Below are 26644 nucleotides of genomic sequence, written 5' to 3'. Positions count from 1 at the left end.
GTGGAAAGAATTATGAAAGGTGGATTCAAATTTTGACTATATCACTAAGTGACAACATATAACTCTTCTAAGAATTGACGGGAACTAACATGTAAAAGTGCTGAGCATGGTGCCTAGCACATAATGGTCAATTAATGCTAGAGGTTATAGCTGTTGTTCATACTTCTGCTGCAGACCTGTTTCCTTCTTGGTTTTACATAAACAGTGTGACCTAGCTATGTTGTGGTCATATTCATACTGTGAGAGTCTCATTAGCATCAGCCCATAGTAAAGCTGAGGACACTTTCTGAGCACTTACAATACTATGTCCTGATTACCTCCCTTAACATGGGAGGTGTGAGGATCCAAGGGCCCTTCCAAGGAGCTTTCTTTCAGTCCTTGTCCCCCAGAGCAGAACCTCCCAGCTACTGTGCTAAGGCAGGTGGGTTATGGATGTGTTTCTAATAGTTTACCCATCTTGAACCCCTCAGCCCTTGGGGTGGCTACCAGAGTGAGCCTGTGAAAAATAACTTTATTCCTTCTAAGTTTTCCTTTCCTTCCGTACCTTTGTCTATGTACATTTTCCCTCTCCCCCTTTTTTCACATCTCTTAGCCCCCAGTCTGTCTTTGTAGACGTCCCTAATGGGCAGTGAAAAAGCCTGAATGAAATGAGGACAAAAATTAGTCAATACTGTAAGCAGTATTGTGGTGGGGCTTGTGGGGCTAAAACCAATGGTTTCATTTACTTAACTCTTCCTCCACCACCACCAATCAAAGGTTGGATCTATTCAGAACTTCTCTGTCACTTTTTTCATCTCCTCGTTTGCCTGCTGATTGAAATTTAAGTTGGGTAGTCATATTCTCTCTTTCTTTCATTTGGTTTCCTAGGTTTTTGGGTCCACTGCAATGACTCAAAGCTGAATGTATGCAGTGTCGAGGAAGTGTGCAAAACTCAAGCCTACATCCTTTTTTACACTCAAAGAACAGTTCAGGGCAATGCAAGAATCTCAGAAACCCAACTCCAAACTCAGGTGCATTCCAGCAACAACGATGAGGGCAGACCACGGACCTTCCCCTGAATGGGAGGCACATTATCAAGGACTGACTTGCTTTTAAACTCTTGGTATTGGTACATCTTTCCTCTTACAGGAAATAAGGTTTACTACAGGAACAGATCACTAGGTTTGCCTCACTGGGTTTAGAGCAGAAGGTGCTGGGTGACTGGTGTCCTATCACAAAATCTGTAGTCACTTTCTTTTAAATGGGTTTAGAAAATTCCCTCCTTTGTTAAAGCAAATCAAAAAGAGTAACTTCTATGAAGACTCTTTCAACAGTTGCTTCTGAATATAGAGGGATCGGGGTGGAGGAAAGAGGGAGTGAGTTTGTCATATCCAGCTGTGTTTTCTTCCTATTATGTGATTCCCTTGCTAATCAGGACCCCTTGCAGCACTGGAAGAGCCTCCTGACGTGAGCAGCCTTCGGCAGAGCACTGGAGAGCAAGGAGGGGCCCTGGGCTGGCAGCTTGCTGGACAGGATTGGTTCCAAGGCGGGAGGTGAAGTCAGGACTTTTTCCTACAGAGGAAGTAGTCCTCAAGGGTTGAAAATTTAGAGACTTCCTTTTTTAGGAGATAGCAGTTGAAGAATGGAAGGAGGTGCATGGAGCAAATTTCTCCATGAAAAATGGGAGGTTTTTCACGTGTCATATTCTACCTGGCTGCTGCTGTCATTTAATCATTCCACATCTTCTGAGATGGCACAAACATCCCTTCATTCTAAAGAAGGAGCAGTTCATATGGGGAAGCAAGGAACTGGTACATGACATGCTCTTTGTGGCACACTGAGCCTAAACGCACTCCTGGATACCCAGTTCTGTAGCAAACTCCTGGTTCGGGTCTAGGGCAAGCACATAGTTTGGTTTAAATTGGTCTTTTTAGGTCAGGTTTCTGAAGCTTTCTCAGAACTCAGAGGGGGGCGGTGGGGGAGCCAGTGGTCCAGGGCTTATCGAAATGCCTGTCCCCCATTCTCACCTTGGTGCAGCATGCAGCTTTTCTTTACCTGCAGCTTATTTCCTGTTCACAAGGTGTGGGAGCTTTTGCTTTTCGAAGGCTTAGGACTCTTCCTCCTATATGTCTGAACAGTTTATTGTTGACAGCCCTGGCCGGTTTCCTCCAAAATCTGCTAATCCCTACGGTTTCTTTACCCACCCACCCTTAGTCCATCAGAGAAAAAAAGTGTCCTGTCCTTCACTTCAGTGCTAGTAAGATATAGCTTTCTTTTTTAAACTGGGTCAGTTTCTAAGTGGCATGAAATTGCCCAGATGGAAGCCCTCTGCCCTATCAGGCATCACTGAATTTCCCTCCTCAGTCCTTCACTTCGACTCACTAGTAAAAGTGAATGCGTACCGTAACTCCCACTGTGGGAGTGCCACAGCACCTCAGCCTGTCACTCGGGATGCTCATCTTTTGACTGTGTCATACTAACATTCAGTTCAGGTAGAAGTACAGCTGTCACCTGAAGGGAGTAGGTGTGAAGAAGTTTGGGGAGGGGTGAGAAGTTGGGAAATGAGAGGCTAAAGGATGAGGGGTGTAGCTTTAGCAATGTTGAAGGGCCACATTTCCCAAGCAGATCTGTATAGCATTTGCTGTTGACCTCTTTTGAGATGAATTCTCCTATAGGACCTACCAGACAGCACTGAGATTTGGAGGAAATCAGACAGAAGATGGCTCACTGTGATAAGGAAAGGGAGTGACTATACTTTAAATTAAACTTGCTTTTTCCAACACTGTGAGGTTTCTGTAATATTTAGCTTTTATTTGGAAGCGATAGCGTATGGCATTTTTTATGCTATTTGGTTTATATTGTCTACTGCAGGCTTCTTTGTACAAGCTTGGCCCGGGCTTACCTTCACCTGGACACTGTTTTAAAGTGTCACAGCCGCCCATGCTGCCAGAGGCTCTGATACGAGACTACAGTCTCTAGATCCACATTTTTAAGTTGGCGTGATTGGTGATGACCTTTTGTGGTAAAAGAAAAGCGCACTGACTTAAAAAAAAAAAAAAAGTAAAAAGGGAAGGAAAATATAAATTGTGCCTCATCTTTCACTGAATGCTATATTTATTATTCTAGAAAAAGAGAACTGACAAATAGAGAAATACTATACAGCATCTACTAAATCCCTCAGGCTGTCCCGGGCGGGAGGAATAAGAAAAATAAACATCTCATGGAAAATTAAAACATTTTCAAATTTAATTTTAAAAAAGTTTTATACCAAAATAATTAAGCAGACTAAGGACTTTGTATTAATAGGGTAAGTGCTTCAAATTAATAAAATCATTTAAAGTGAGTTGGAACAGAAACCAGTACCAGAGTCCTCAAAGAGCTGCACACACTTGAAGGTGCCCCTGCAGTCAGACACCTCAGGTACCCAGAGGCAGCAGCAATAGACGCTGTTGAGAAGTTAGTATTTATGGAGATTTTTATTAAAGAAAAGAATTTCCTGCTGCCTAAGCCAATGGCTGTTGTGAGGGAAATGTCCCTTTGCCTTTAATTTATTTACATACTGGAAGTATATGAGTTTCTTAGTTGCATCTTACTTTAAGTCAAAACATTGTAAAGAAGAAAATAAGAACCAGGTGGAAGTTGACTAGATGCTGCCAAATCAAATCCAAGATCTCCTAACTGAACCTTACGGGCCTGCTTCTCTCCCAGACAAGTAGTTACATCCCTGTTCTAGGAACCCTTTGTGGTTGGCTGGTGTGTTTACTTCCTGCTGTAGCCAGCCAAGATGAATGCACCCTGGCCCTCAAAATTTTACCTCAATCTAGCTTGACCCTCATACTTGTGGTTGCCTCGGAGACAAGCATTCATGCTAGTGTTAAAAAAAATTACAAATGCCCTCAATGGCTAGGAACTGACGCTCTTATTCAAGATGGCAAACCTCTTGCCTGCTTTGATCCAGTCCCTCTCAGGCTGACGGACAGTGCCGCATTGTAAAGAATTTCCAGATGTCTCTTAAATGTCATGAATAAAATTGGGAACTATAGAAGTGTTAATGTGTCCTATGGACTCAATAGCAGAGTTTATTTTTGTTTTTAATGTCAAGGTTTCTAGAGTCAACGATTGTATGAGTTTTCCCCTCTGGCTATGATTACAGTTCCATCCAAGTGTAAGAAGTGATGAAGTGGGTTGGCGGGCAGTGGGCACAGCCCTAGCCAGGTCCCAGCGTAAACGTGAGAGGCTGACAGTAGTACAGAATGAACACTTGGGGGTGTGGGGGTGGGGTGGGGTATGGGTGGGCAGGGAGGGAGAAGGGAGTTTGTTTTATGTACTGATAAAGCTTTGTGAACTAATTTTATACAATTCATAAAATTTGGTGCCTTGTACCTAATTATGGTTTGCATGGGATTGAAAAGATTAAGGGAAAGGATTCTTTCTTGTCATTTCAAGTGGCAAATGGGTCTGTATAGTGTAAAGGACATTTGGTATCACTTTTTAAAAACATTTCGTATCTTGTGTGTGTGAAAGCAAATTATTACCAGCAAGTTCTGAAAATTCTACTGTAATGTCCAAAATCTTTGTGTTTGATTATTCATCAATGTCTCCTTTTCAAGGCAAACTATATACCCTATTCTTTTTTACCACCCCTTATGTTCCGAACATTAACTCAGGCCTTTTTAAAAATCAGGCTGGGAGGGCTTCCCCTTCCTAAACATATAATGTATCCCTATCTAAGGTTTTATCTTTTAAGTGGAAGGGTTACTTTTCCAGCTGGTTGGGAGAGCACAAATGTTCAGAAAAAGGTATTTTAGTTTTTCTAGTGCTAGGCAACATAGTACAAGTCAAAAACCGTTCCTCCTGAAGTGGTACCTTCATTAGTTCTGAAGTTCTTTTGCACAAAGTTTCAGGAAGCAGTGTAAAACACAATCCCCTATATGTGAACCTTTAGATTGTAAGGTAAGCCAGTGCACTGTGTAATATGCAAAAAAGAAGGCTCAAAGAACCTGTCCCAGCAACCCAGTCCCACTGACGGGGACAATACTGAGTAGCTGTGGACGAGAAGACCCGGCCTGCTCACCTGCAGGGCTGTAAACAGCGTGTTCCTTTTACTCCCACCTTAAGGTTTCCACTGAGCTCCTGAGTCTTCACCAAAGGGTGTTTAAAAAGCTTACTCAAAGCACATTTGATAATTGGGTCCCTCAGCCTAATGACTGGCCTAATTAGGTGAGGAGGTTGTATCTTTGGAATAAAACCTCCCACGGCCGCTTAGTTTCCTTACCAGGTAAGTATGCATCTCCCTAGTGGTTGATTCTTTTTTGAAGTTAGCACTAAAATTGAAAAGCGCCTTCTAAATATGACTGTGAGTTTAGTTTCTATCTTTCATGTTTAAATTAACCATTTTCTTGGTCTAGGACTTTGACTTTAACCACTGTGTATTCAACCCAAACACTGCTCTAAGCACACCTCAGTCACTAGAGCACTGAAGTGAATGGTCATTTTTGTGGACTGTTTCCATACTAACTTCTGCTGGTATGTTTCTATTTCAGATCTAACTAGGTAGTGTAGGAGATTTTCATAATAGTGTTAAACTAGCCTGGGCTAAACACCTCATGACAGGATGTAAAACTGACTTCCCTTGAGGAAAAATGTGCTGAAATGGTGAAAGCTAGGATTTTCATTTACAGAATCATAATTATCCATCAAAATTTGGTGTAGATTTGGTAGCTTTAACCTGCTAAATTCTTACCGCTTTCAGGAATTAAGCCAGTTGAAATGAAACTTGACCTTATCAGCTTATGGCTTTATAAACCAACAGCAACACTGTTACTTGAAGCTAAGACATTACAAGTGAAACTTGAATTATGCTTTTGGAAGCTGCCATGTCCTTAATTTTGGCCATGTTTTGAATTTTACCTTTGAAAATTGCTATCAAATAGAACTTTTCACAATTATGAGTAGCTCAGGTAGCAGACTTCAAGGACGTAAGTTTCACTGCTATAAAGAACAACAAGTGCTGGTGTTTCTCAGCTTGGCAGTGGTCTCATGCAGGCTGCTGGGGCTTAAAAGTTTCCTTCCTGGTCACCATTTGGGGGGGTGATGGCTTCAAACCAAAGCCTTACTTAATGTATGTTACTTTTCCTCATCTTAACAGTCTAGTAAGATATAAACTTGTCAGAGCATCTGTGATCCCTATGTAGATTCTTAAAGGGTCCTGACGTCATGTTAAGCCAGCCACAGGCCTCAATTCATACAGGCTCAAACTCCTTCCCCCTAACAGCTGGGACCTCCCTGATTAGAGCTCATAAGAAGATGGTGCTTTTCTTTAACATATAAAAAGCCTAATTCTCTTAACGGCTTTCTTAGGTTTATGCCAGCAGGTCAAGAAGGACCATTTTATTCTATTTACGTTTAGTGAACAGACTGCTAGAGATAACGCCTAACTTACAATTAGGCCACTGTGGTATATTTATACTGACCCTCCTTCCCAATTCTTACCCTTTAATCCCATACCAGTTCCAGAGGAGACTTGGCACAAAAAAGGAGTATGTGTATTTTTAAACACCTAGTAGAGCAAATCGACCAGAAAAAATCGCCAAGGGGAGCCTGTCTGTATGTCCACACCTTTCTAAGCCTACATCATTCTTTCCATGCCAGTTCCTTACATACTTCATTTCCAAAGAACCCCAAGCTCCTGGACAGTGGCACTACCCTGAATTTCAGGGTCAGAAAATCTCTCTTTACTTGTGAAGGAAGCAGCTTCCGCAAGCAGTGTTGCTTCAGAGCCCACTGTCCAGGCTTCCTCACACCTTGCCTCCATCTGCACATTACTGCCCTCAAATCCCACTGTATTATAGCAACAATGCCTCCCTGGTGCCTGGAAAACCCACCTGGTGCACCAAAATGCTATGCAACACCAAATGGCTTCTTCCCATAGTACTGCTCAAAATGGAAATTCCTCAAGAATAAGCTATTACCTGTGCTAACATCACTGTATGGTGGCTACAGTTTTCATTTCTATTTTTCTTTTACTATGAAGCAAACCATCTGTTAAAATCCATGTTTGGGACTTGTTCCTGTCTCTTTTGAGTGTGAAATATAAATCATGTTTTTATGATTTTTGTAAATCTTGACTTTTTACACCTTGTTTTTGTAAGCTGAAGTTTTCTTATTAAAAGAATAAAATGTCTTTGTTTACACGCTTTATTTGTTAAAATACCATTAGATTATTCCTCAGGACAAGAGCAAAGATCATCCCCTGCAGAAATTTAGGAACTATGTACAGCATTTTACAGAACAGAAGACAACATTTTAGCTGACCTGCCTGTTGACCACAGAAGGGTGTCCTGAGTGGACTCAGCAAAGAAAAGGAAGTCAGGCAGGGAAGGGAAGGGAAGGGAAGGTGCCATCTGAATCAAACTTCAGCCGCCATCAGGGCAAGTCTTGTGATGGTCACAGACTGGAGGCTGTTTTTGAAGGGGTCGAGTACAGCACAGGGGTTCCATGTGTCTGCAATCAGACAACAGGTGGCATTAGAAAGGTAAAATTACTGGAGTAAAAATTGCTAAGAGACTCAAATCCCTTGCAACATCTGGAAACTTATCTAACTAGGAAGAGCCAAGGGTCTTTTGTCAAGTCTCTTTCCTATTAGTCTGTGAACAGTTGATCTAAGTTATTTCTTCTCCCAGCCTCTAGGACTTCTGAAAGAACAGTGGTTAGTGCTTACCTTCACAGGCTAGACCCCAGGCTGAGGTGCCATTAGGTCAATGTCACTCAAATTTCTGGCCAGCCAAACTCCAGCAGCAAAGAGTCCCAAATTGAGAATCAAGTTCCTGGAAAAAAACGCATTCCATTAACCCTGTGGTCACCGAGTCACGTGTCTTTGGTTAATGAGAAACTTGGTGGTGGGCGGAGGCGGGGGTGGGGTTCCCATCAACACACACAGGAGGAAACCGTCCCCTCCTGAAGCAGGAGCACTGATCGGTACATAATAGGTTGCCGAAAACCACATGGTTATTTAACATTCGTTTCTACGTCGAATAAGAGCAGGGTCAAACGCAAAGGCCAATTAAGCACTTGTCCAGGGCCAAAAAGCCTGTTTGTTGGCGCCCCCTCCCCCAGGGTCCCCGTGAGCAGAGATTCTCTAGACAGAGCCCGGTGACTGTAAAGAGCGCTCCGGCAGCACGGAAATCCTCCCGATCAAGGACCTCAGCAAAGCACAGCCAGAGCCACAAAGAGGCCAAGATGTGGGTCGTGTAAAAAATCTAGAGGAACCAGCTCCAAGGAACGGAAATCCAGGGGGTACGCATAACGCGCGCGAAGGGCCGGAAAGGGACCGAGCCCCCGGGCCTCGGTTACCTCCGGAAGTCATTCCTGTCGGTGGCGAAGCGGTAGACGCCCCGAAGCCAGTCCCCCACGTTGTCTGGAATTTCGGGAGCTTCATTTGCTGAGCCCGCAGCGGTCACGCCGGCCCCACTCGAAGCCATAGCAGCACCTCCGCGCTCTGTAGGAACGCTCACCACGCACCGGGTGGGCGCCGACAGATTACGCAACTTCCGGCCTCATACTTCCGCCGGCCCCCCGCCAACAGAGGGCGCAGCGGCTCGCGCTCCGACAGGAGCCTACATAACTTCCCATGTGCGCGTCCGCCACCTCTGCCAGGCGTGGAGCGCCTCCGCGCTCCAGTCTCCCTGGTCGGGTTCCACCTCCAGCTCCTTCCTGGCCTTCGGCCGGCGCACCCGCTCACAGTCCAGGTGTTCTCCGAATGATCACTTCATTGGTTCGGGAGGAGGACGCTGGGGATGGGGCCGCCCAGCCTGTGGGGGTGGGGCAGGGGCACTCTGCGGGTGATGCGTAGCTTTGAGGAATGGGCTTCTCCAAGAGTGTCCATGAAGAGTCATAAAGTGCGTGGGCTGAGAGGAGGCACTCAAACCTGTCATCTCGCCGCTCCTCCCCAGACGTGATCCTGATGGCATTCAGTCTAGGACTTAGAGGGGTAGGAGAGCCTCGCTCTCTCGCCTTAACAGATCACTTCCCCCAATCCCCCCTTTCTCCAGGCTGCGCCACTAGCAAATGGTACAGTGCCTCCTGGAGGTGTCGCTGTACCCAGTTTGGAGAGAGGCCGGGGTCTCCCAGGGCCGGGGAAGGCGCTGGCCTAAGAAAAAGCCTTCGGGTTCCGATTCAGAGGAAGAGGAGCAGGTGGGGCAGGGAGCGTCCTCCTTGGGATCAAGGGGCGTCTCTAGGCGGCCCTGCGCTTGCCCTTGGCGTGCCTCCGTCTGGTCCCCAGCTCGATACTCCTGCTCTGCGCTGGATCCAAGCATCTCGGTCCGGGTTTCCAAACTGGAGCTGGCGGCAGTGGCGAGAAGGGTTGCCCGGGAGATGGTCGCGGCATTCAGCTGGGCGCAGTCCGGGGCTCCAACTCTGCAGAGCCCCTCCTCTCCTGTTCCGGGCGGGGTCAGAAACGCCCATCTCAGAGCCGCGAGTCTCCTCCCAGATTCGGGCGGGGCAGCGGCCAGAAGCCAGTCCCAGTCCGGGCCCAGCCTCCCGCCCCGCCCCGAGCCGTGCGCGCCGCCGCCGTGGGTCCGCTCCAGGTTCCCGCCCCTCCCCGCCTCCGCCCAGCAGAGGGCGGCCGCGGCCCCAGCCCAGGAGCGAGTCCCGCGCCGCAGCCCCAACGGCGGCGCGGGGTGGGTTCTGGAGGCCCTCGGAGCGCGCCGGCCAGGGACGCGCGGTGAGAGCTGCGGGCCCCGAAGCTCGGGTCTGGGGGTGCGGTGGGGTGGGGGGCGCTGCTGGAGGGGCGGGACGGCGTGGGACCGGGGTGAGGGTCCCAGCCCTGGAGAACCACCCCCCTCAGCCCAGCCCGAGCCGCTATCCCCTTCCCCTTTGATCTTCACCTTCTCCTCCCTTACCCGGGGACGCCCTGCTTTCCAGTGTCGGGGCCGGACTCGAACCCGCATCCGAATAGCGACGCTCAAAGCAGCTGGGGCAGCAGGGGCCGCCCCCCGGCAGGGCATAACGTCCCCCGCCCAAGGGCCCGGCGCAGTCCTGGCAGCAGAAGTGGTTTTCGTGCCAGCGCCGTCCCTCGGCCTCGGTGCAGCGCCGGGAGAAAATCAGCTGAGAGAGGGAGAAGGGAACGGTTCATTCATTCATTCACTCATTCATTCATCCAATAACCGCGCCTTATACCCAGTTGACGCTAAAGCACGTCTCCAGACATTCCCATTTGATCTACTCAAACACTCTCAGACGCGGGGAGGGCTGATTGGATTAGCCAGGATCCCCCAGCTAGCAGGTGGCACATCCTGAAGAAGTGCGACCCGGGTCGCCTGGACGCCCAACCCAGGTTTCCATACTGCCTCTTGTGCAGACACTGAACGAGTTCCTCTCTGGAGCAGGCACAGCACTAGCGTACTGAGATGATCGTCTGTCTTAGAGTCCCTGCTCTGGAGAAATTCAGTTCAAAAAAACTGGGGGACTCTGCTTGCGGTGGGGAAGGGCACAAAGGCAACGGGCCCCAGGTGCCCAGAGCTCAAAAGTCAGAGCAAGGTGAATACAGAAGTCCCAGGCTGGTTTCCAGTTCTCTGTACCCTACTCCGTGGTACAGAAAGAGGCATCCCCTTGCACCCTGCCACTCTTAACCCTGGGCAGATGCCTCCAGCCCCTCCCTTCAAGGTTGTACCTGGTCACAAGCCGGGCAGCGCGGCCGCAACAGCTCTGCGTGATGACGGCCACAGTAAAGACGCCCATCGTGGTAGAAGTAGATGAGGTTGATCAGGGCCTGGCCACAGGCCTGGCAGGCAAAGCAAGCCCGGTGCCAGCAGCGCCGCTCTCCTGCCCGAGCTGCGAACACTCCGTACTCCCCTGGCCTCAGCCGCTCCCTGCACTGCGGGGCGTGGGTGCTGGGCTGGTCACAGGCTGTGTATGCCACCCTCCAGGCTCTTCCATCCCAACCCCAACCTAACTGTTCTTCCCACACCTCCGGCAAACCCACCTCCACTGCAGGCTCCACCAAGAACCCCTACATTTGGTTTCCCTTTTTCCTGAATGTTGCCAAACTGTCAATCCCCAAACCCCTTTTCCTCTCTGGAGTCCCCAAAGCCATCCCCTTCTGCAGCAGTGAGAGGGCAAAGAGAGGAGGAAGAGGAATATGGTAGCCAGGTTGGGTGTTACATACATTTTCACAGGTGCATTCTTCAAGCTTGAGAGGTACCAGGCGGGCCACCCCCTGTCCCAGGGCCTCCCGCCTCCGTTGCGCACAGAAGAGCCGCAGCTCGGCCAGCTCCTCCTCCCCAAGGGCCAGGCAGTAGCGCTCCTGCAGAAATAGGTGTCCACTGTAACTGGGAGAGCCCCAGGAGGCAAGATTGAAGTTTGACTAGCGAGAGGAGGTTTAGTTGTTTGGTCAAAGAAAGACTGTAAAACCTCAAGGAGCTGCAGGAAATAACAGCACAGATGAGCACTGAGGAGAGGGAAGAGAGGTGAAGTACATCCACCTGTGTCTCATTCCCCCAAGGAATGGTGATCGCTCAGGTCCTGACAGCCCCGTAGCACTTAGCCCATCTTCCTGTACTGGCTTGGCCAAAATGTTCATTCAGGATTTTCTGTAACATCAAATGGAAGAACCCAAATGGACTTTTTGACCAACCCAGTATTTAGATCCTGGCTCCCAATGAGCTGTAGCTCACTATCACTTCCCACTGGATTTCCCCTATTCCATATTCTCCTGCCTCACCTCCCCAGTTGAATTGTAAGCCTTTAGGCTGGGCACACATAGGGGCCTCAATAAATACTTAACCACCATACGCTCTACATTTGTACATTCCATTATCAGGTTCAAAAGCTGGTCATGTTCATTTTCTCATTTGCTCTTCAGCTAAGTGTGGTGGTGGACAGAGCGGATGTCACTGCCCACATTGTGTAGACATGAAAGCTCAGGCCAGGGGTGGGGGGATGACTTCCCCCAATTAGTGGCATATCTAGGCTGTAAATTTGTGCCTCCCTTCCTTCTGTACCTCGCTTCTTCCCACAGTAAGTAAAGAGAGGGAGGCAAGAGAGAGGAAAGCTGGGGAGAGGGAGACCCACATCACTGTCCTGTGGAGGGAGCTGCTGGAGGAGGCTCCGGAGCACAGGCCAACTGGGGGCTGGGGTGGTGTCCAGGCCAGGATGCCCCCAGCTCAGAACTTCAGGATCCTGAGGAAACAGCAAAAGGAGAGGGGCAGAGCTCGGTTTGTCCTTCCTTCCCCTCCCGCCCTTCCTCCTTCATCGCCACCTCTTCATCAATCCACAACAGTGTCCACCCTCCTGCATTTGGAGACTCTTCCTTCACAATCACAAGGACAGTTGATCCACTCTCGTGTTTGTGGTCTCACTGAGGCAGGTTAGTGGGACACACCCCAAAACATCTTCCCTTCTTATGCTTGAAATCACCCCCTTCACTCCTTAGGGCCAAACCCCCGAGGTTCTGCTTTGGCAACATAAGCCCAGTAGGAGAGAATTCATGTATACGTGTGAATAAGTTTAAGGAAGCTGAAGAATTTCCTTGTGGTCCAGTGGTTAGGACTCTGTGCTTTCATTGCCAAGGTCCCAGGTTCAATCCCTGGTTGGGGAACTAAGATTCTACAAGCTGTACAGCACAACCAAATTGGGGGAAAAAAAAAAATAAGGTAGAGAAGTTGAACCCCTGTGTTCTGAGGGGGCTATATGGACAGGGATTCCTGCAAAGGAAAAGGGTTGCAAGAAGCTGGACACAAAGGCTAACTAACTATCTCCCATTTGGTGGAAATGGGAAGAGGTCCAGAGGATGAAGGGGATGGCAATCTCAGAGGGAAGGGCAGGACTCCTCCCACCTGAGCAGAGGTCTCCTCAGGGTCCTCCTTGGGCATGGTTTCTGGATCGCTGTCTGAGTTGACTGGTGGATTCAGCTCTGGAGAGGCCAGCCTCTTTACTCGGTGGGGCCAGCCAGAATTCAGCAGTGACACTGGTGGTAAAGTCTGCATAGAAAACAGCAAGAGGCCTCCCATTTATTTGACCATAACAATGAGCTAGGCAGGCTAAGTGCTTTACAGGCATTATCTCCATCAGTCCTCCCATCAACTACATGAGTTAGGTGGTATTCCGGTCACCATTTTACAGATGGTCCAAATGAGGCTCAATAAGTGGTCTACTCAAGGTCACAACGCTAGTAAATGGCAGAGTCAGATTTTGAGGCCAAAGCTTTCAGCTCCAGAGTTTCTGAAGCTCCAACTCTAGGGTCTCCCAGCACTGGGATGGAGGAAAGCAGAGCCCTGTAATGGAAGAGGGAGACAAGCCACCTTTCCCGTGAGCCTTTGGATAGACTGGCCCCTGTTCCCCACCTCCCCAGTCATAACTCCCACTGTTCCTCACTGGGCACTCAGCACCCAGGAAGCCTGCTTCCTCATCTCTTCTCACTTCTCCGACTAGGCTTCGGCCAGGTCAAAGAACCACTTCTTAGCCTCTCCAGCCCATACCAGCTCACCTTTCCCTATGCTCCAGAAATAGGTACAGTGAGTGTCCCCAGATTTCTCACCTAGTGTTCCTCTTTGCCCCCGTGCCTCTCTCAGCTCCTCGTCTGGTCTATCAGCTCTTCCAGGACAGGAAAATCCTGTGCTTCTATCTTCTGTCTCTAGTAGCAACTTCAGTGGATAATTCTAAGTGCAATTCTTTAGCCCTCCTCTGGGCGAATCCTGCTATGGCTACATTTTCTTGGGGATGGGAGGTGACTACTGAAGTGGTAAAGGGATGAACCCTGCCCATAACAAGCTCATCGTCTACTGGGTCAGGCATGGATGAAACCAGACAGCATGGGGCCAGGATTCTGGGCAGATAGACACAGCATCCTAGGAAGAAAAAAAAAAAAAAAGACTAAACTTTTCTAGAATATTTACTCTGTGCCAGGGGCTTTTCTGGGGCTTCCCAGGTGGTGCTAGTGGTAAAGAAGCCCCCTGCCAATGCAGGAGTCAGAGACTCAGGTCCAATACCTGGGTGGGGAAGATCCCCTGGAGGAAGGCATGGCAATCCACTGAAGCAACTTAGCACCCACTGCATGCAGAGACTTTTCTACCATGTTACATAATCATCCTCACAACAATCCTGTGAAGTAGTTTCTATTACCCCATTTTACGGTTGAAACAAACTGAGGTTAACTAACTTGCCTGAGGTCACATTAGAAGGCTAAGGGAAGCTTTAGAGGAGGAAGTTGCCTTTGAGAGCTGGGATGGCAGCTGGGCACCGGAAGGGATCATCAAATCCCTAGCCTCCGTGAGACCCAGCTTTAGGGCTGGGTACAGGGTTTGGACCATAAAAATTATATGGCTTCCTAGCCCTGAGCCCTCACCCTCTGACACCCTTCCCAGCTTCCTGGCTCCACACCCATCTGCTTCCTTCCTGTTCTGTCCCTCAGGTCAGCTTTCCTGTGGAAAGCAACCAGGATGGGCTGTTCACACCCAGGGCCAGGAGGGGACTGAGACCCTCTTTTCCAGGTTCTGCTGCTGCTGCTGCTGCTGCTAAGTTGCTTCAGTCGTGTCCGACTCTGTGCGACCCCATAGACGGCAGCCCACCAGGCTCCGCCATCCCTGGGATTCTCCAGGCAAGAACATTGGAGTGGGTTGCCATTTCCTTCTCCAATGCATGAAAGTGAAAAGTGAAAGGGAAGTTGCTCAGTCGTGTCCGACTCTTCGCGACCCCATGGACTGCAGCCCACCAGGCTCCTCCGTCTAGTTTGCATGAAACCGTCTCACACAGGACCAACGCTCAGAAATCAGTCCTCACTCCTCACGCCTCACCCCTGGACTGGATAACTGCACGTTCACTTAGCACTGGACTCCATCTTACTAACATGCTGGATTCCTTCCAGAATTCTCCTCCCCCCCTTACAAATAATACAAGACTGAACCCCCTCCCAGTCGGGCGCAGGTGTAAACGGGCTCAGGAGTTCTACTTTCCTGAAAGGCAGAGGCTAGGGATTGGGAAGTTGGGGGGTGGGGTGTAAGGGATGAAAGATTTCCCGGACAGAGAGAGGAAGAAAGGTTCGAGAAGTTTCTGGTACTGCCAAGTGCCCTCTTGACAGATCCCCAAGTTTTTTCTTGGGTTTCTCGGGGCCCACCTCCGAAGCGGGACGCGGTGTGGTTCCCGAGTCAGTTGGGGTTCCCAGTCCGGCTGCTGGAGTTTAGGAGAGGGGACGGGAGTCCGCTGGGGTCTCACCTTGCAGAGCGCCGGTCTCTGGGCGGTTCTGCACAGACGCCGCTGTAGGGCCCCTCACCCAGTCTCCACCTCCAGATCTAGGCGCCCGCCTCTGCCCGCCCCCGGGAGCTCGGCCCTTCCTCTCCCAGCACCCCCCTCCCCGCCCGGCGGGCCCCGTCCGCCTCTCCCGGGCTGGTAGGGCCCGACGGCTCGGGGAGGGGCCTAGAGCTGCTAAGTGAAGGAAAGCATTTGAGGGATATCGGGTGAAAACGGTGCAGGCTCCACTGCCCCCACGCCCGTGGGCTTAGTCCTGGGACCGCATCTCTGCGGGCGCTGAGCAGACACCCAGGAGCCATCGTTATGCCGGGTCCTCAAGCACTCGCTGAACAGAACGCCTTTCGAAGCCTGCAGGTCCCCCCAGACCTTCCTTCTGGTCTCCTAGACCCGTCCTTGTCTGTGTGTCCCTACCCCCACCTAATTCCCTCCCCCTTGTCCCCAGCCCCTTTCTGGGGGTCCCTTGTACCACCCTTCCCCTTTCCATCCCTTCAAGTTCCTCCCCCATCTTTCGTGTTTCTCCCCGGTCCCGCCCCGGCTCGGGTCCTTTTTCTTATCCCGGGAGTGGAAACCTTTGGTTCCCTCAGCCCCGCCCTTAGCCCCGCCCCCACCCCAGGCTCCGCCCCGTCCCCGCTAGGCGAGCTCTGCGGCTGGCCCGGAGCGCCCTCTGGTGTCTGCGCATGCTCCCTGCTCGCTGCTGCAAAGTCCTCCAAAGGGACCTTCTAGGCTGCGCGCCGGTCGCCCCCGATCGGGTCCGCCTGCCCGCAGCGTCTCGTTGGTGCAGCCGGTGACCTCCGACCCCGCCGCTGCCGGGTGGGGAGGCCTTAGCTCCGGGCGGGCGGCGGCTGCTGCAGTGGGACCCGGGAGCGGGGCCCGGCGCAGCCCGGGCCGTGGGGCGATGTGAGTCGGGGTGCGGCGGGGCGGGGACGAAGCGGCTCCACCGAGGCCGCACCGCGCTTCGCCGCAGTCTCCGCTCCCTCCCGAGGAAGTCCCGGGAGGGCGGGCGGTGGAGCCCCGGGGCTGGGGGCGGGCATCTAGGGACTACGCGCGGCCCTGACCTTCCCTATTCCTTCCCGGCATCTAGAAATTCCCGTCAATTCTGTTACCTAAATCTGCCTCTGACCTCCCACAACCACCCCATCCCCACCCCCGACACACCTTCGCGTGTCCTGGAGTCCCGAGAACCCCTGTCTCCTGCAAATTCCCCTGCTACGCCCCCAGAACCACCATTCTCTCTGGGATGAACCCAGATGCTTCCACCGTCCTGAAATTCCTCCAAGTCTTCAGGCTTCTCCATTCTCCTTGCACCGTGCTCAAATCCAAAGCATTTGTCCACCTTTCCCCAATCCCTTTCACACGTTTTGAGTCCCCATAACCTCAAACTCCTACACCCAGTCCACACCTGTCTCAGAGCAGAGCCTTCTCCTCCTGTCACCCGATGTCACCCCCTTAGCTGGGCTGTCATATGTCCTGGTATCTTTAAGAGCAGTGAAGGAAACAGGAAAAGATACAGCGCCCTCACCGATCTTGCACCCTGCAGTTCTTGGCTTCACCCCCAGACTCCCTGTTGGTGGCTCAAGCCCCAGTATTTACCCAGCTGCCCGTCTTTACCCAGCTGTGCACATCTTCCTCAGCCCACTGCCCCTTCCAGAGAGTAAGCCAGACAGAGGGCAGGGGTCCTTTTACCTGGAAAGTACCCAAAAATGGGGAGCACCTGGGGCCCTGGGAAATGACCTTGTTTTTCCAGGAGAGTGGGATTTCAAGGATCTCCAGGGTCCTGGCTTGTTGACTTGTCCACCTAGGGCTCAGATTACTGAAATTTTGGTTGATAGCATTTATGTTAAGTTATAGGCCTTTTGGAGCTTGGAGAACAGAAAGTCTATCAAGGTTGCAAATGTGAGATTGAAGGAGCTTGTCCTAGAAGAGGAAAATGTTGATTTTAGTGGTGTTTGTCCTATGTACTTACTTCTAGACGTGAAGCTCCATAGTTTACAGCTGTTTCTCGTAAAAACTGGAAAGCTGTTTCCCTTAAAGGCGTTGGGGTGGGAGTTGTGGGTGGCGATGGAGGATCTGCTTGGCACACTCTCTGTGATACTTAGCAGCAACATAAAAACTAGAATATTGGTTTCCTGAATCTTAAGCCATTGCTCTTTCCAATACATCTTCATGTCTTCTTGAGAGATCTCTCTGTAGAGTTCAAGTTCTCTGCAAAGGTAAGGTGATGATCTTGGTATTGGTTGTAACAGGATTCAGAGGAGGTCTAGAAGTGACTTAAAATGTTCTGGCCTGTCTCGGACTTCAAAGTCACTGTTTCCAGGGGAGTCTTTCCCTCTCAGGGCCTACGGGGCTTAGAATTTGTGGTCCCTTTGGCCTTGATCTTTCTTCATTGGCATTTATATACCATTAGAGCCTGGAACGGATATCCCAGTGGGATGGACTGACAGCAAGTCATTTTCATTAACCATTGATGGGTGAGGATAGAAGTTTTCCACTAACCTGTGGTCTCTGTCTCCTATGCTAGGTGAGCCCCAGGTGTGTCACAGGGAGATCCAGGTGACTTCTCTGCAGACTGCTTGCCATGCCACCCCACCAAGAACAGGGGGAATAAAGTGGGGGTCCTTCCCCATGCCCCTCCCATGGTCAGCTCTCCGATGGCCTGGGTGAGGTGAGACCTGTGTATAGGAGCCACTTTTCTGGAATTTCCCAAGTTGGGAGGAATTGAGGGTGCAGGTCAGGATTGTTCAAGACTTTACACTTTCAATGGGAGTTCTAGAAGGTATCTAGTCCCACCGATTCATTTCTTGCAGCAAGTTGCAAACCCATAATTTCTGGTTGGGATTGGTCCATGGGTTAGCTTGGTCCCTTAGGTCACTGTAGCCTAGTGGTGTCATCTCCATTCCAGCCACAGGCCCTAATGTGGTGACATCTAATTTGAGTGCCACAATCTGGGAGGGAAAAGCCAGATAGTAAGGCCTCTGGTCTCCCGTTTGGACAAAGGGAAATAAACCGAGTGTTTGTTTTTTTAATGAAGAAATGCCTACTCAAGGTTATGAAAATAGTGCTCTGTTTTCAATTTCAATTGCCTGAATATATCTCTTAACCATAACATAACATCTCATTTGAAGAGAACATCAAAAATAAATTTGAGATAGATGTTATAACCTCAGATATGCAGATGACGCCACCCTTATGGCAGAAAACGAAGAGGAACTAAAGAGCCTCTTGATGAAAGTGAAAGAGGAAAGTGGAAAAGCTGGCTTAAAACTCAACATTCAAAAAACTAAGATCATGGCATCCAGTCCCATCACTTCATGGCAAATAGATGGGGAAACAGTGAAAACAGTGACAGACTTTATTTTCTTAGGCTCCAAAATCACTGCAGATAGTGACTGCAGCCATGAAATTAAAAGATGCTTGCTCCTTGGAAGAAAAGTCATGACCAACCTAGATAGCATATTAAAAAGCAGAGACATTACTTTGCCAACAAAGGTCCATCTAGTCAAAGCTATGCTTTTTCCAGTAGTAATGTATGGATGTGAGAGTTGGATCATAAAGAAAGCTGAGCACCGAAGAACTGATGCTTTTGAACTGTGGTGTTGGAGAAGACTCTTGAGAGTCCCTTGGACTGCAAGGAGATCAAACCAGTCAATCCTAAAGGATATCAACCCTGAATATTCATTGGAAGGACTGAAGCTGAAGCTCCAGTACTTTGGCCACCTGATGCAAAGAACTAACTCTTTGGGAAAGACCCTGATGCTGGGAAAGATTGAAGGCAGGAGGAGAAGGGGACGACAGAGGAAAAGATGTTTGGATGCCATCACTGACTCAATGGACATGAGTTTGAGCAAGCTCTGGGGGTTGGTGATGGACAGGAAAGCCTGGCATGCTGCAGTCCATGGGGTCACAAAGAGTCAGACACAACTGAGCAACTGAACTGAACTGAACTGAGATGTTGGGGTTGTGGTAAGAAAGGAAAAGAGAGGATCTGAGTGAGGTAGGACAGGAGGAACAGGAGAAAGTTCTAGGCCAAAGTGTCTGGGACTCCCCACCTGCAGTTTCTTTGCTGAATCTGGATGAGGCCCCCGGCTGGCACTCAGCTCCTGATGCAGATCTGTTCCTCTAGGTCCCTCCTTTTAGCCATGTTTTTTATGCTGCCCAGGCTGCCCTTCCCTATCATACTGTCAGTCAGAATCCTACATACTTCTCAAGGTCCAGGTCAAGCATTACCCCTGAGAAGCTCTCTCCATCCCCCCATCAGCATTAATCCTTAACACATCCTAACTCGAGTTAATGTTTATCCAGTGTGTGTCTGGCCCTGGATTGAGAGTGTGAATTCCTTGAGGAAGGGACTGTGTGAGTCTTGGACAGAGTAGGTGATCACAGCGGGGTGGTTCTGCCCGAGTTCCCCAGAGTGGGGCTTTGGGGAGCTGGCTTTGATGACCTTACTGTCCTTTGTGTTTTTCCCTAGGGCAGGCAGGCTGCTCTGACACCATGGGGAGCTGCTGCAGCTGCCTGAACCGAGACAGCGTCTCAGACAACCACCCCACCAAGTTCAAGGTACCCACAGCCCCCTCCTTTCCCGCGTACCCAGAATGGCCTCCTGGGTTCTGCCCAAGCTGTCGAGTTGCCTGCCTAGAGAAGGTGAAATGACCTGCTGAGCCTGTGGCCTTTTTTAAGACTTATTAAGAATTCTCAAGCTCAGGATCTCTGAGCAGGCCCAAGGAAAACAGGCTCAGTCCACTGCCGTTTTTGCAGCTCTTAGTCTTGCTAAGAATGAAGAAATGCTGAGAGTAGTAAAGATTGTGCTTTCATCACGACCGACGTTCACTCCCGTCAGTGTGTCTTTAAACAACGAAAGTCTGCATTGTTAAGTTTGCTGCTTGCTTTGGGAGGCTAAGGCCAGGCCCAGTGGACCTGTGTACACCGCCCACTCCTTCCACTTCCTGTAGGGGGCGCCTCCTCCTCACCCGTGCATCTTGAAGCCCAGGTTTCTCCCGCTCACCAGAAGAGGGAGCCCTCAGCAAGGTCCTCCATTGGGAGAGGGGGTGGAGGCCTTTATATTTGTTCTGCTTGAATTTGACTCTCCCAGGGTCTTAGGATTTTGAATTCACGATGAAACCTTTTCTTGCATTAACATCTGGTCCTTGGATACTAGCCATGGACCGTTTGGGGTCATCTAACCTTGGATGTCTAACTATCTGACCTTAGGGGTCAACTCACCACCCCTCCCTGCACTGCCCAAATGACAGAACTAAAGCCTAGAGAATTGTCTTGGGTCACTGACACTGCCTCATCCGTGTCCCAGTAATCGTGTGGCGTTCCTAGTGGCTCACGGACCGACACACACTTGAGGGACTCAGTCATTGACCCCTCTGTCCTGTGCGCCTGCCAGGTGACGAATGTGGATGATGAGGGGGTGGAGCTGGGCTCCGGAGTGATGGAGCTGACCCAGAGTGAGCTGGTGCTGCACCTGCATCGGCGCGAGGCCGTCCGCTGGCCTTACCTCTGCCTGAGGCGCTATGGCTACGACTCCAACCTCTTCTCTTTTGAGAGTGGCCGGCGGTGTCAGACTGGCCAGGGTGAGTACCAGCCCCTGCCCCACGCTGGGATGGGGACTTGTCCACGGGAAACAGGTTCTGCGGCCGGAAGTCGCAGCTGGAGGGTCAGTAGGGAAGTCCATTGACTCGGCAGGTGTTGCCCAAAGAAGGGGAGGGTCATGGCCAAGGGTGCACAGGAGTAAGTGGGCTCCCATGCCGGTGCTTCTTCTCTTCAGTCACTGCAGCTCCAGCCTGGGTGGCTTTGTGGGGTCGTTTGTTGCACAACCCATGGGAAGCAGGCAGTGGTCCCAGGCAGAGCCTGCATGGGAAATCAAGCAGTTCCTCCTCCCTTTATTACTCTAGTTTCAGGGTCCCTGTTGCCCCCTCAGTAAGAGCAAACAGCCCCACATCATATGCCCAGGTCCCTGTGTATAATGAAAGTTCAGGCAGGAGCGCTCACTGCCTTGGGCCTGTGCAGGGTGGGAATGATAGAGTCCGAGAGGTCCACAGTGTACATAGTAACCCTCACAAGGTTAATCTTTGTCTCCTATCACCTGTGGACGGTGAAGTGTGATATATTCGGCCTTCCTCCCCTTTCTCCCTGCAGCTGGAGGTCAAGGAGGAGTGGGTTGTTCCATGATATTAAGTCTGGGGCCAACCATTGCTCTTTGAAGGGCAAGCATGGTCTGGGCTTGACTTTGAGCTGAGCTGCTGGAAGGAGTCCCCCACAGGATTGTGTTCAGCGCAGCATGGGGCTCTGATGGCAGTGATGGAACTAGTGAGTTCCTCTGATGAGGCCGCCAGCACAGCAGTGCATCTCTGTGGCTGTAGTGGCCCGGGGAGCCCTCCCCTCCATGCACCTTTCTGTGGAACTCAAGAGGCAGAGACAGTTAACGCTGGCTGAGCGGCGAGAGGGGAGGAAGGGGGCTTTTTGCTCCTGGTGGGGTTTAATCCACACTGGGGATCCCAGAGGAACACCGTAGATCCCAACACGGGGTTCTTCTAAAACTCCAGTCTTTCTCAGCCTTTTCTAAGCCTTTGACATATCTTGGAATGAGATGTAATAGAATAGAATGAGGAAAGAAGAGTCCTGTTTCTTCTCCTCCCTTCTACCCTTTGCATTCCAATCCTGCAGACCTGGCACCCCAGCTTAGTTTGTCTTTGTGTGGACACCCACATGCACATCCCAAGTAGCTTCCCTGAGTCCTGGTCCCCACTGTTAAAGGAGGATGTAGAATCCCAGGCTGGCCCAACACCCCAAGGACATCTTTGGATTCCCTGAGTCATGCATCCTCAGCCCAATCCTGCTGAGGACCGTGTGTTGCTGCCTTGGAGTTTGAGGGGCTGTAAGGGTACCCGCATGGAGGACCCACATGGTAGCCATGCCATATTTGTCCTTTAGCTAGACAGCCCATCCTTCCTTTCTATACCAGAGTTCAAGCTCCATGAGGTCAGAAGCCCGTACACAGTAGATAGTCACTCTCTGGCCAGGCACTGGGCTAAGAATACAGTGAACAGACAGTGAACAGGACAGACCCTCCCACCCTCAAAGAGCTTAGAGACTGTTGGGCATAGCGCTGAGGGCTGGGGCCCTGGCAGAGCTCTTTTTTTCTGGGGAGCAAGGGGTATCTGACACCATTCTTTCCACTTGGATTTTTTACTTCACTTTCCTTCACCGCTGTGCACACACATCCTTATGAAAGTGATTTAACCTCAGAGGAATATAGTTGAAGTACCAGATCTTATAGCTCAGACGGTAAAGAATCTGCCTGCAATGTGGGAAACCTGGGTTCAATCCCTGGGTTGGGAAGACCCCCTGGAGGAGGGCATGGCAACCCACTCCAGTATTCTTGCCTGGAGAATCCCCATGGACCGAGAGGCCTGACGGGTTACAGTCCATGGGGCCACAGAGTTGGACACAACTGAGCGACTAAGCACAGCACGCTAGATCTTAAGATGATGGTAATGGATAGTGTGTGTTGGGGGAGGGGAGTGAAGGCCTTGAGCCGGCTCCTCCCATGGCTCTTGGATGTTGGAGAGTGTGCGGAGAACAGTCTGGATGCTAACCCTAACCCCTCAGGCCTGGGACTGAAGTTCAGGGACATTTCCTGAACTCTGTGCATCCTTTCGGCCTCTCTGGTCCTCCCCTATAGGATGCAGGGTCAGAGGAACCTTATTTCTTCTTCTCCTTCTTCAGGGATATTTGCATTTAAGTGCTCCAGGGCTGAGGAAATCTTCAACCTCCTCCAGGATTTGATGCAGTGCAACAGCATCAATGTGATGGAAGAGCCAGTCATCATCACCCGCAACAGCCACCCGGCTGAGCTTGACCTCCCTCGGGCCCCCCAGCCTCCCAATGGTGAGGAGACCCCTCTCCTCAGCACCCCAGCGCACACACAAGCATAGGTCCAGGGAGCACTGGTCTTGGAGGCATGAGTCAGGCAGGCAGGTGGAGGATGGCTGGGCGAGCCAGGCTTCCAGGACCATCATCCATCATCAGACAACTCCCAGGGATGGATAAGTCCTGGCCTGGACCAATCAGGTGACTCAAGCCCAGGCTGGGGAGTCCAGAGCCTTGTATTGACGGATGGTCGGGGAGCAGACAGCAAGACATTGGGTTTCCACGGAAACGGCAGTCTGGAGCCACTTTGCTTCCTTCCTTCCGTCTACTGGGTCATACCCATATACCTTTCCTGACAGCTGGTGCACCGTCTCTGCCCACGGCTGTCTGGAGAGGTTCCCACAGTTTCTGCTTGTTCATTCACTGAATCACATCGAACACCTGCTCCATGTCCTGCCCTGCATCAGCTGGCCCGTGAGGGACAGAAGAAATAGACACACGGTCCTTGATTTTGAGGAGCTTCCCTGGAGCTCAGTGGCTGAGCTGGAATGAAGTGTAGGGTCAGTGACAGCAAGGTGTGCCTTAAGTGTTTCAGTTAAGGCTTTGATGGGGGAAGTGGAGTTCAAGCTGAGCTTTCAGAAGAATTGCAGAGATCAGACACAAGGTGAAGACAGTGGGGACTGCCAGCTCAATGGGGTGGACCCGCAGGGACCCTGGGAGAGCCCCAGGCTGCCACACACACGGTTGCAGGCAGCTGCCAGGTGGTTTAAGGACCCCTTGTCTCCTGTGTGCCCAGCTCTAGGCTATACTGTCTCCAGCTTCTCCAATGGCTTCCCTGGCTGCCCAGGGGAGGGTCCCCGATTCTCAGCACCCCGGCGCCCCTCAACGAGCAGCCTCCGCCACCCCTCGCTTGGTGAAGAGTCCACCCATGCCCTCATTGCCCCAGATGAGCAGGTGAGCAAGTGGCTGCCCAGGGTCTTCCTGTTGGTCGGGTTGGGGGTGGGAAAATACAACACGTCCTCCCGGTGAGGCTCATGGGAGGGAAGAAAGTGGACAGGGCCCCTTCCTGTCCCAAGAAAGGGAGGCTGCTTCCCTGGAAGGTTTGGAGGGCAAGGAAGAGGAGGAGACTGCAGCCCTCCTCCCACGTGCTTCTCCTCTCATCCTGTCCCCTGTTCTCTGCTTCCTCCTTGCCCTTGGACCCTCCCGCCCTGGACTGTAACGCCCAGTCCCACACCTACGTCAACACGCCAGCCGGCGAAGAGGAGCAGCGCCGAAGCCGGCACTGCCTGCAGCCCCTGCCTGAGGGCCGGGCGCCCTTCACGCCACAGGCCCGGGGCCCCGACCAGCGGGACCCACAGGTGTTCCTGCAGCCGGGCCAGGTGAAGTTCGTGTTGGGCCCCACCCCAGCTCGGCGGCACATGACCAAGTGCCAAGGCCTGTGCCCGAGCCTGCAGGACGCCCCCCACCACAACAATAACAACGAGGGCCCTTCGGAGTGCCCGGCCCAGCCCAAGTGCACCTACGAGAACGTCAGCGGGGGTTTGCGGCCAGGGGCGGGCTGGAGACTGAGCCCGGAGGAGCCGGGCTGGAACGGCCTGGCCCAGCGCCGGGCTGCACTACTGCACTATGAAAACCTGCCCTCCCTGCCCCCCGTGTGGGAGAGCCAGGCCCCGCAGCCAGGGGAGGAGGCCGGGGATGACGGTGACTCAAGGGACGGGCTCACACCCTCCTCCAACGGCTTCCCGGAAGGCGAGGAGGACGAGACCCCGCTGCAGAAGCCCACCAGCACCCGGGCTGCCCTCCGCAGCCACGGCAGCTTCCCCGTGCCGCTGACCCGGCGCCGAGGCTCCCCGAGGGTCTTCAACTTTGATTTCCGCCGGCCGGGCCCGGAGCCCCCAAGGCAGCTCAACTACATCCAGGTGGAGCTGAAGGGCTGGGGTGGAGACCGCCCCAAGGGGCCCCCGAACCCTTCCGCCCCCCGAGCCCCTGTTCCCACCACGCACCCGACCCGCAGCTCAGACTCCTACGCCGTGATCGACCTCAAAAAGACCGTGGCCATGTCCAACCTGCAGAGGGCGCTGCCCCGCGACGACGGGACCGCTCGGAAAACCCGGCACAACAGCACCGACCTGCCTCTGTAGGGGCGCCCCTCCTCCGCCCGGCCCAGCCTCCGCCTCCCGCTCCTGTGCCCCGAACCCCCACGCCGGGGTTCAGGGCTGCTTCGCAGAAGGGCACTGAGGTGGACCAGATGCTTTCCCGCACTGGCCAGAGTCCCCAAAGATATCAGCTGCAGAGTCCCCTGGTGTCCAAGTTGGGGACAGGAGAGGGTGACCAGGCGAGGAGGGAGCCGTGGTGTAAACTGTGAAGGGCCCCCCGACGGCAATTAGCACCCTCCCGTTCTGTCATCTGTCGCGTCGTCGTCTGTGTGTTTTTTTGGTTGAAATTTGGAAACATTTTGTACCTGTTGATTTTATTTATCAGTTTATTTTTCTATTTATTGTTTTAAATGTAATTTAACATATTTATTATTAATATAATTATTTTTAAATTCTGACATGGATGACGTCACATTTTTAAAGAGTCTTTTTCTGGCATGACTGGGGTGGGAATCCAGGAGGCCTCACAGAGGTACGGTCTTCACTCTAGGGTGATCGTGGTATTTGTGACAAGTAACAACCATTTCTTTTTCTCCTCTAAGAAGCCCTGGCCCGGAACTGAAAGTTGCCAGGGACGGCTGCTCCGTCAAAGGAAAGTGACAGGGCAACTGGAGTCCTTGATGCCCAAAGGGGATCTGTAAGAAAAACTACCCTGCCCCTCTGAGGTTGTAGTCGGTGGGAGTGGAATTGAGGGGTGAGTGCTGCACCATATTCACCTTCTCTGGACTCCCTCACTGAGTCCCCCTTGCGCCCCCAGGTGGATCCGATTGGGTACTGCCCTCCTTTCCCACCTTGGCCCCATGGGGGACCCTTGATCTTCCTTCAGCGCCATCCACATGGCAGGGTCAAGACTAGAACCTTTAAACAGGACTTTATTAAAAACCCAGGAAAAGCAAAAAAAAAAAAAAATTAAAAGGGGAAAAATAGAGTAATATAGAACTAGATAGTCAGACTTACAAAGTGTGACTTTCCCAGAAAAGTCCTCCCTAGGAATGAGCTCTTTGGGGCATTTCTGACTGACTGCAGGGATGGGGCCCTCACAGAGCCGCCACATCACAACTCCTGCCTGGGCCCCTCTGCCCAGGGCTGCACGCTCCCCCTGCCTGAGGCTGTGGTTGCGGAAGCTCCCTTTCCGTATCCGGAGGCTGCCTCTTTCCTCTTCCTCCTCCTACCAGCCTCCCTGCCTCAAAATTCCCCTTTCTGTCTCAAACCCCTGAGTGGTTAATCTCCAGAAAATCCAGTGTCTCTAATGAGGCACTCAGGGCCCTGCGGAAGAGAGGGAGCAGGGTTTGTCCAAGCCTTAGGGACAAGCCTTCTTGTCTCTGGTCACTGTTTGTGCCCCAGCTCCCTGTCCTGTGGAGTGAGCAGACCTGTCCTCCACACCAAGGAAA

The 26644-nt window shown here is 51.6% G+C and overlaps 4 protein-coding genes across 20 annotated transcripts in view; 2 read left to right on the top strand and 2 right to left on the bottom strand.

Annotated features, from left to right (window-relative positions):
• The window catches only part of USP49 (ubiquitin specific peptidase 49), an 80336-nt gene extending 76309 nt beyond the window's left edge, over positions 1 to 4027 (top strand). For all 10 annotated transcript variants that reach the window (XM_070777963.1, XM_070777971.1, XM_070777966.1 and 7 more), the window contains one exon: positions 868 to 4027. In XM_070777963.1, coding sequence (XP_070634064.1) covers positions 868 to 1058 — 191 coding nt within the window. In that variant the 3' untranslated portion in view covers positions 1059 to 4027. The remainder of the gene's footprint in view (positions 1 to 867) is intronic.
• Positions 4028 to 7162: 3135 nt separating this feature from the next.
• On the bottom strand, positions 7163 to 8508 carry TOMM6 (translocase of outer mitochondrial membrane 6). Its single transcript, XM_019985890.2, has 3 exons — positions 8332 to 8508; positions 7700 to 7805; positions 7163 to 7482 (listed from the first exon to the last, which is right to left on the bottom strand). The coding sequence occupies exons 1-2, from the start codon at positions 8457 to 8459 to the stop codon at positions 7709 to 7711; spliced, it is 225 nt and encodes a 74-aa protein (XP_019841449.1). The 5' UTR covers positions 8460 to 8508; the 3' UTR covers positions 7163 to 7482; positions 7700 to 7708.
• A 530-nt stretch (positions 8509 to 9038) lies between these two features.
• Positions 9039 to 15577, bottom strand: PRICKLE4 (prickle planar cell polarity protein 4). Of its 5 annotated transcripts, none has more exons than XM_070777977.1 (9): positions 15089 to 15577; positions 13514 to 13823; positions 13089 to 13250; positions 12813 to 12956; positions 12049 to 12156; positions 11144 to 11281; positions 10649 to 10852; positions 9879 to 10083; positions 9039 to 9412 (listed from the first exon to the last, which is right to left on the bottom strand). In XM_070777977.1, exons 3-9 carry the CDS (start codon positions 13089 to 13091, stop codon positions 9039 to 9041), a joined length of 1176 nt encoding a protein of 391 aa, XP_070634078.1. In that variant the 5' UTR covers positions 13092 to 13250; positions 13514 to 13823; positions 15089 to 15577. The 5 variants fall into 5 exon arrangements, with proteins under 5 accessions (XP_070634078.1, XP_070634079.1, XP_019841442.2 ...); XM_070777978.1 differs by having other exon boundaries at positions 15187 to 15577; XM_019985883.2 differs by lacking the exon at positions 13089 to 13250 and having other exon boundaries at positions 15089 to 15575.
• On the top strand, positions 9581 to 25651 carry FRS3 (fibroblast growth factor receptor substrate 3). 4 transcript variants are annotated; one of them, XM_070777974.1, is made up of 7 exons: positions 9581 to 9700; positions 17741 to 17884; positions 19688 to 19776; positions 20612 to 20798; positions 22954 to 23115; positions 23894 to 24051; positions 24324 to 25651. In XM_070777974.1, exons 3-7 carry the CDS (start codon positions 19711 to 19713, stop codon positions 25236 to 25238), a joined length of 1488 nt encoding a protein of 495 aa, XP_070634075.1. In that variant the 5' UTR covers positions 9581 to 9700; positions 17741 to 17884; positions 19688 to 19710; the 3' UTR covers positions 25239 to 25651. The 4 variants fall into 4 exon arrangements, with proteins under 4 accessions (XP_070634075.1, XP_070634076.1, XP_019841855.1 ...); XM_070777975.1 differs by lacking the exon at positions 9581 to 9700 and adding an exon at positions 15945 to 16119 and having other exon boundaries at positions 17741 to 17879; XM_019986296.2 differs by lacking the exon at positions 9581 to 9700 and adding an exon at positions 15945 to 16119.
• Positions 25652 to 26644: the final 993 nt, after the last annotated feature.

This window comes from Bos indicus, chromosome 23, assembly GCF_029378745.1.
Source record: "Bos indicus isolate NIAB-ARS_2022 breed Sahiwal x Tharparkar chromosome 23, NIAB-ARS_B.indTharparkar_mat_pri_1.0, whole genome shotgun sequence".
In the NCBI taxonomy this organism is placed as follows: Eukaryota; Metazoa; Chordata; class Mammalia; order Artiodactyla; family Bovidae; genus Bos; species Bos indicus.
Note: the sequence above shows the minus strand (reverse complement) of the source record. Positions and strands in the feature narration are given on the sequence as shown.

Bases quoted from the DNA above. Each gene is read 5' to 3' on its own strand.
- FRS3 (XM_070777974.1), top strand. From the start codon at position 19,711: ATGGGGAGCTGCTGCAGCTGCCTGAACCGAGACAGCGTCTCAGACAAC. The intron at 19,777-20,611 runs GTACCCACAGCC...TGCGCCTGCCAG, and splicing joins ACCACCCCACCAAGTTCAAG to GTGACGAATGTGGATGATGA. The intron at 20,799-22,953 runs GTGAGTACCAGC...CTCCTTCTTCAG, and splicing joins GCGGTGTCAGACTGGCCAGG to GGATATTTGCATTTAAGTGC.
- PRICKLE4 (XM_070777977.1), bottom strand. The intron at 12,157-12,812 runs GTGGGAGGAGTC...CTGTTTCCTCAG, and splicing joins CTGAGGAGACCTCTGCTCAG to GATCCTGAAGTTCTGAGCTG. The intron at 10,084-10,648 runs GTACAACCTTGA...TCCCTCTCTCAG, and splicing joins GCTGCCCGGCTTGTGACCAG to CTGATTTTCTCCCGGCGCTG.
- TOMM6 (XM_019985890.2), bottom strand. From the start codon at position 8,459: ATGGCTTCGAGTGGGGCCGGCGTGACCGCTGCGGGCTCAGCAAATGAA. The intron at 7,806-8,331 runs GTAACCGAGGCC...GTTTTTTTCCAG, and splicing joins GACAGGAATGACTTCCGGAG to GAACTTGATTCTCAATTTGG.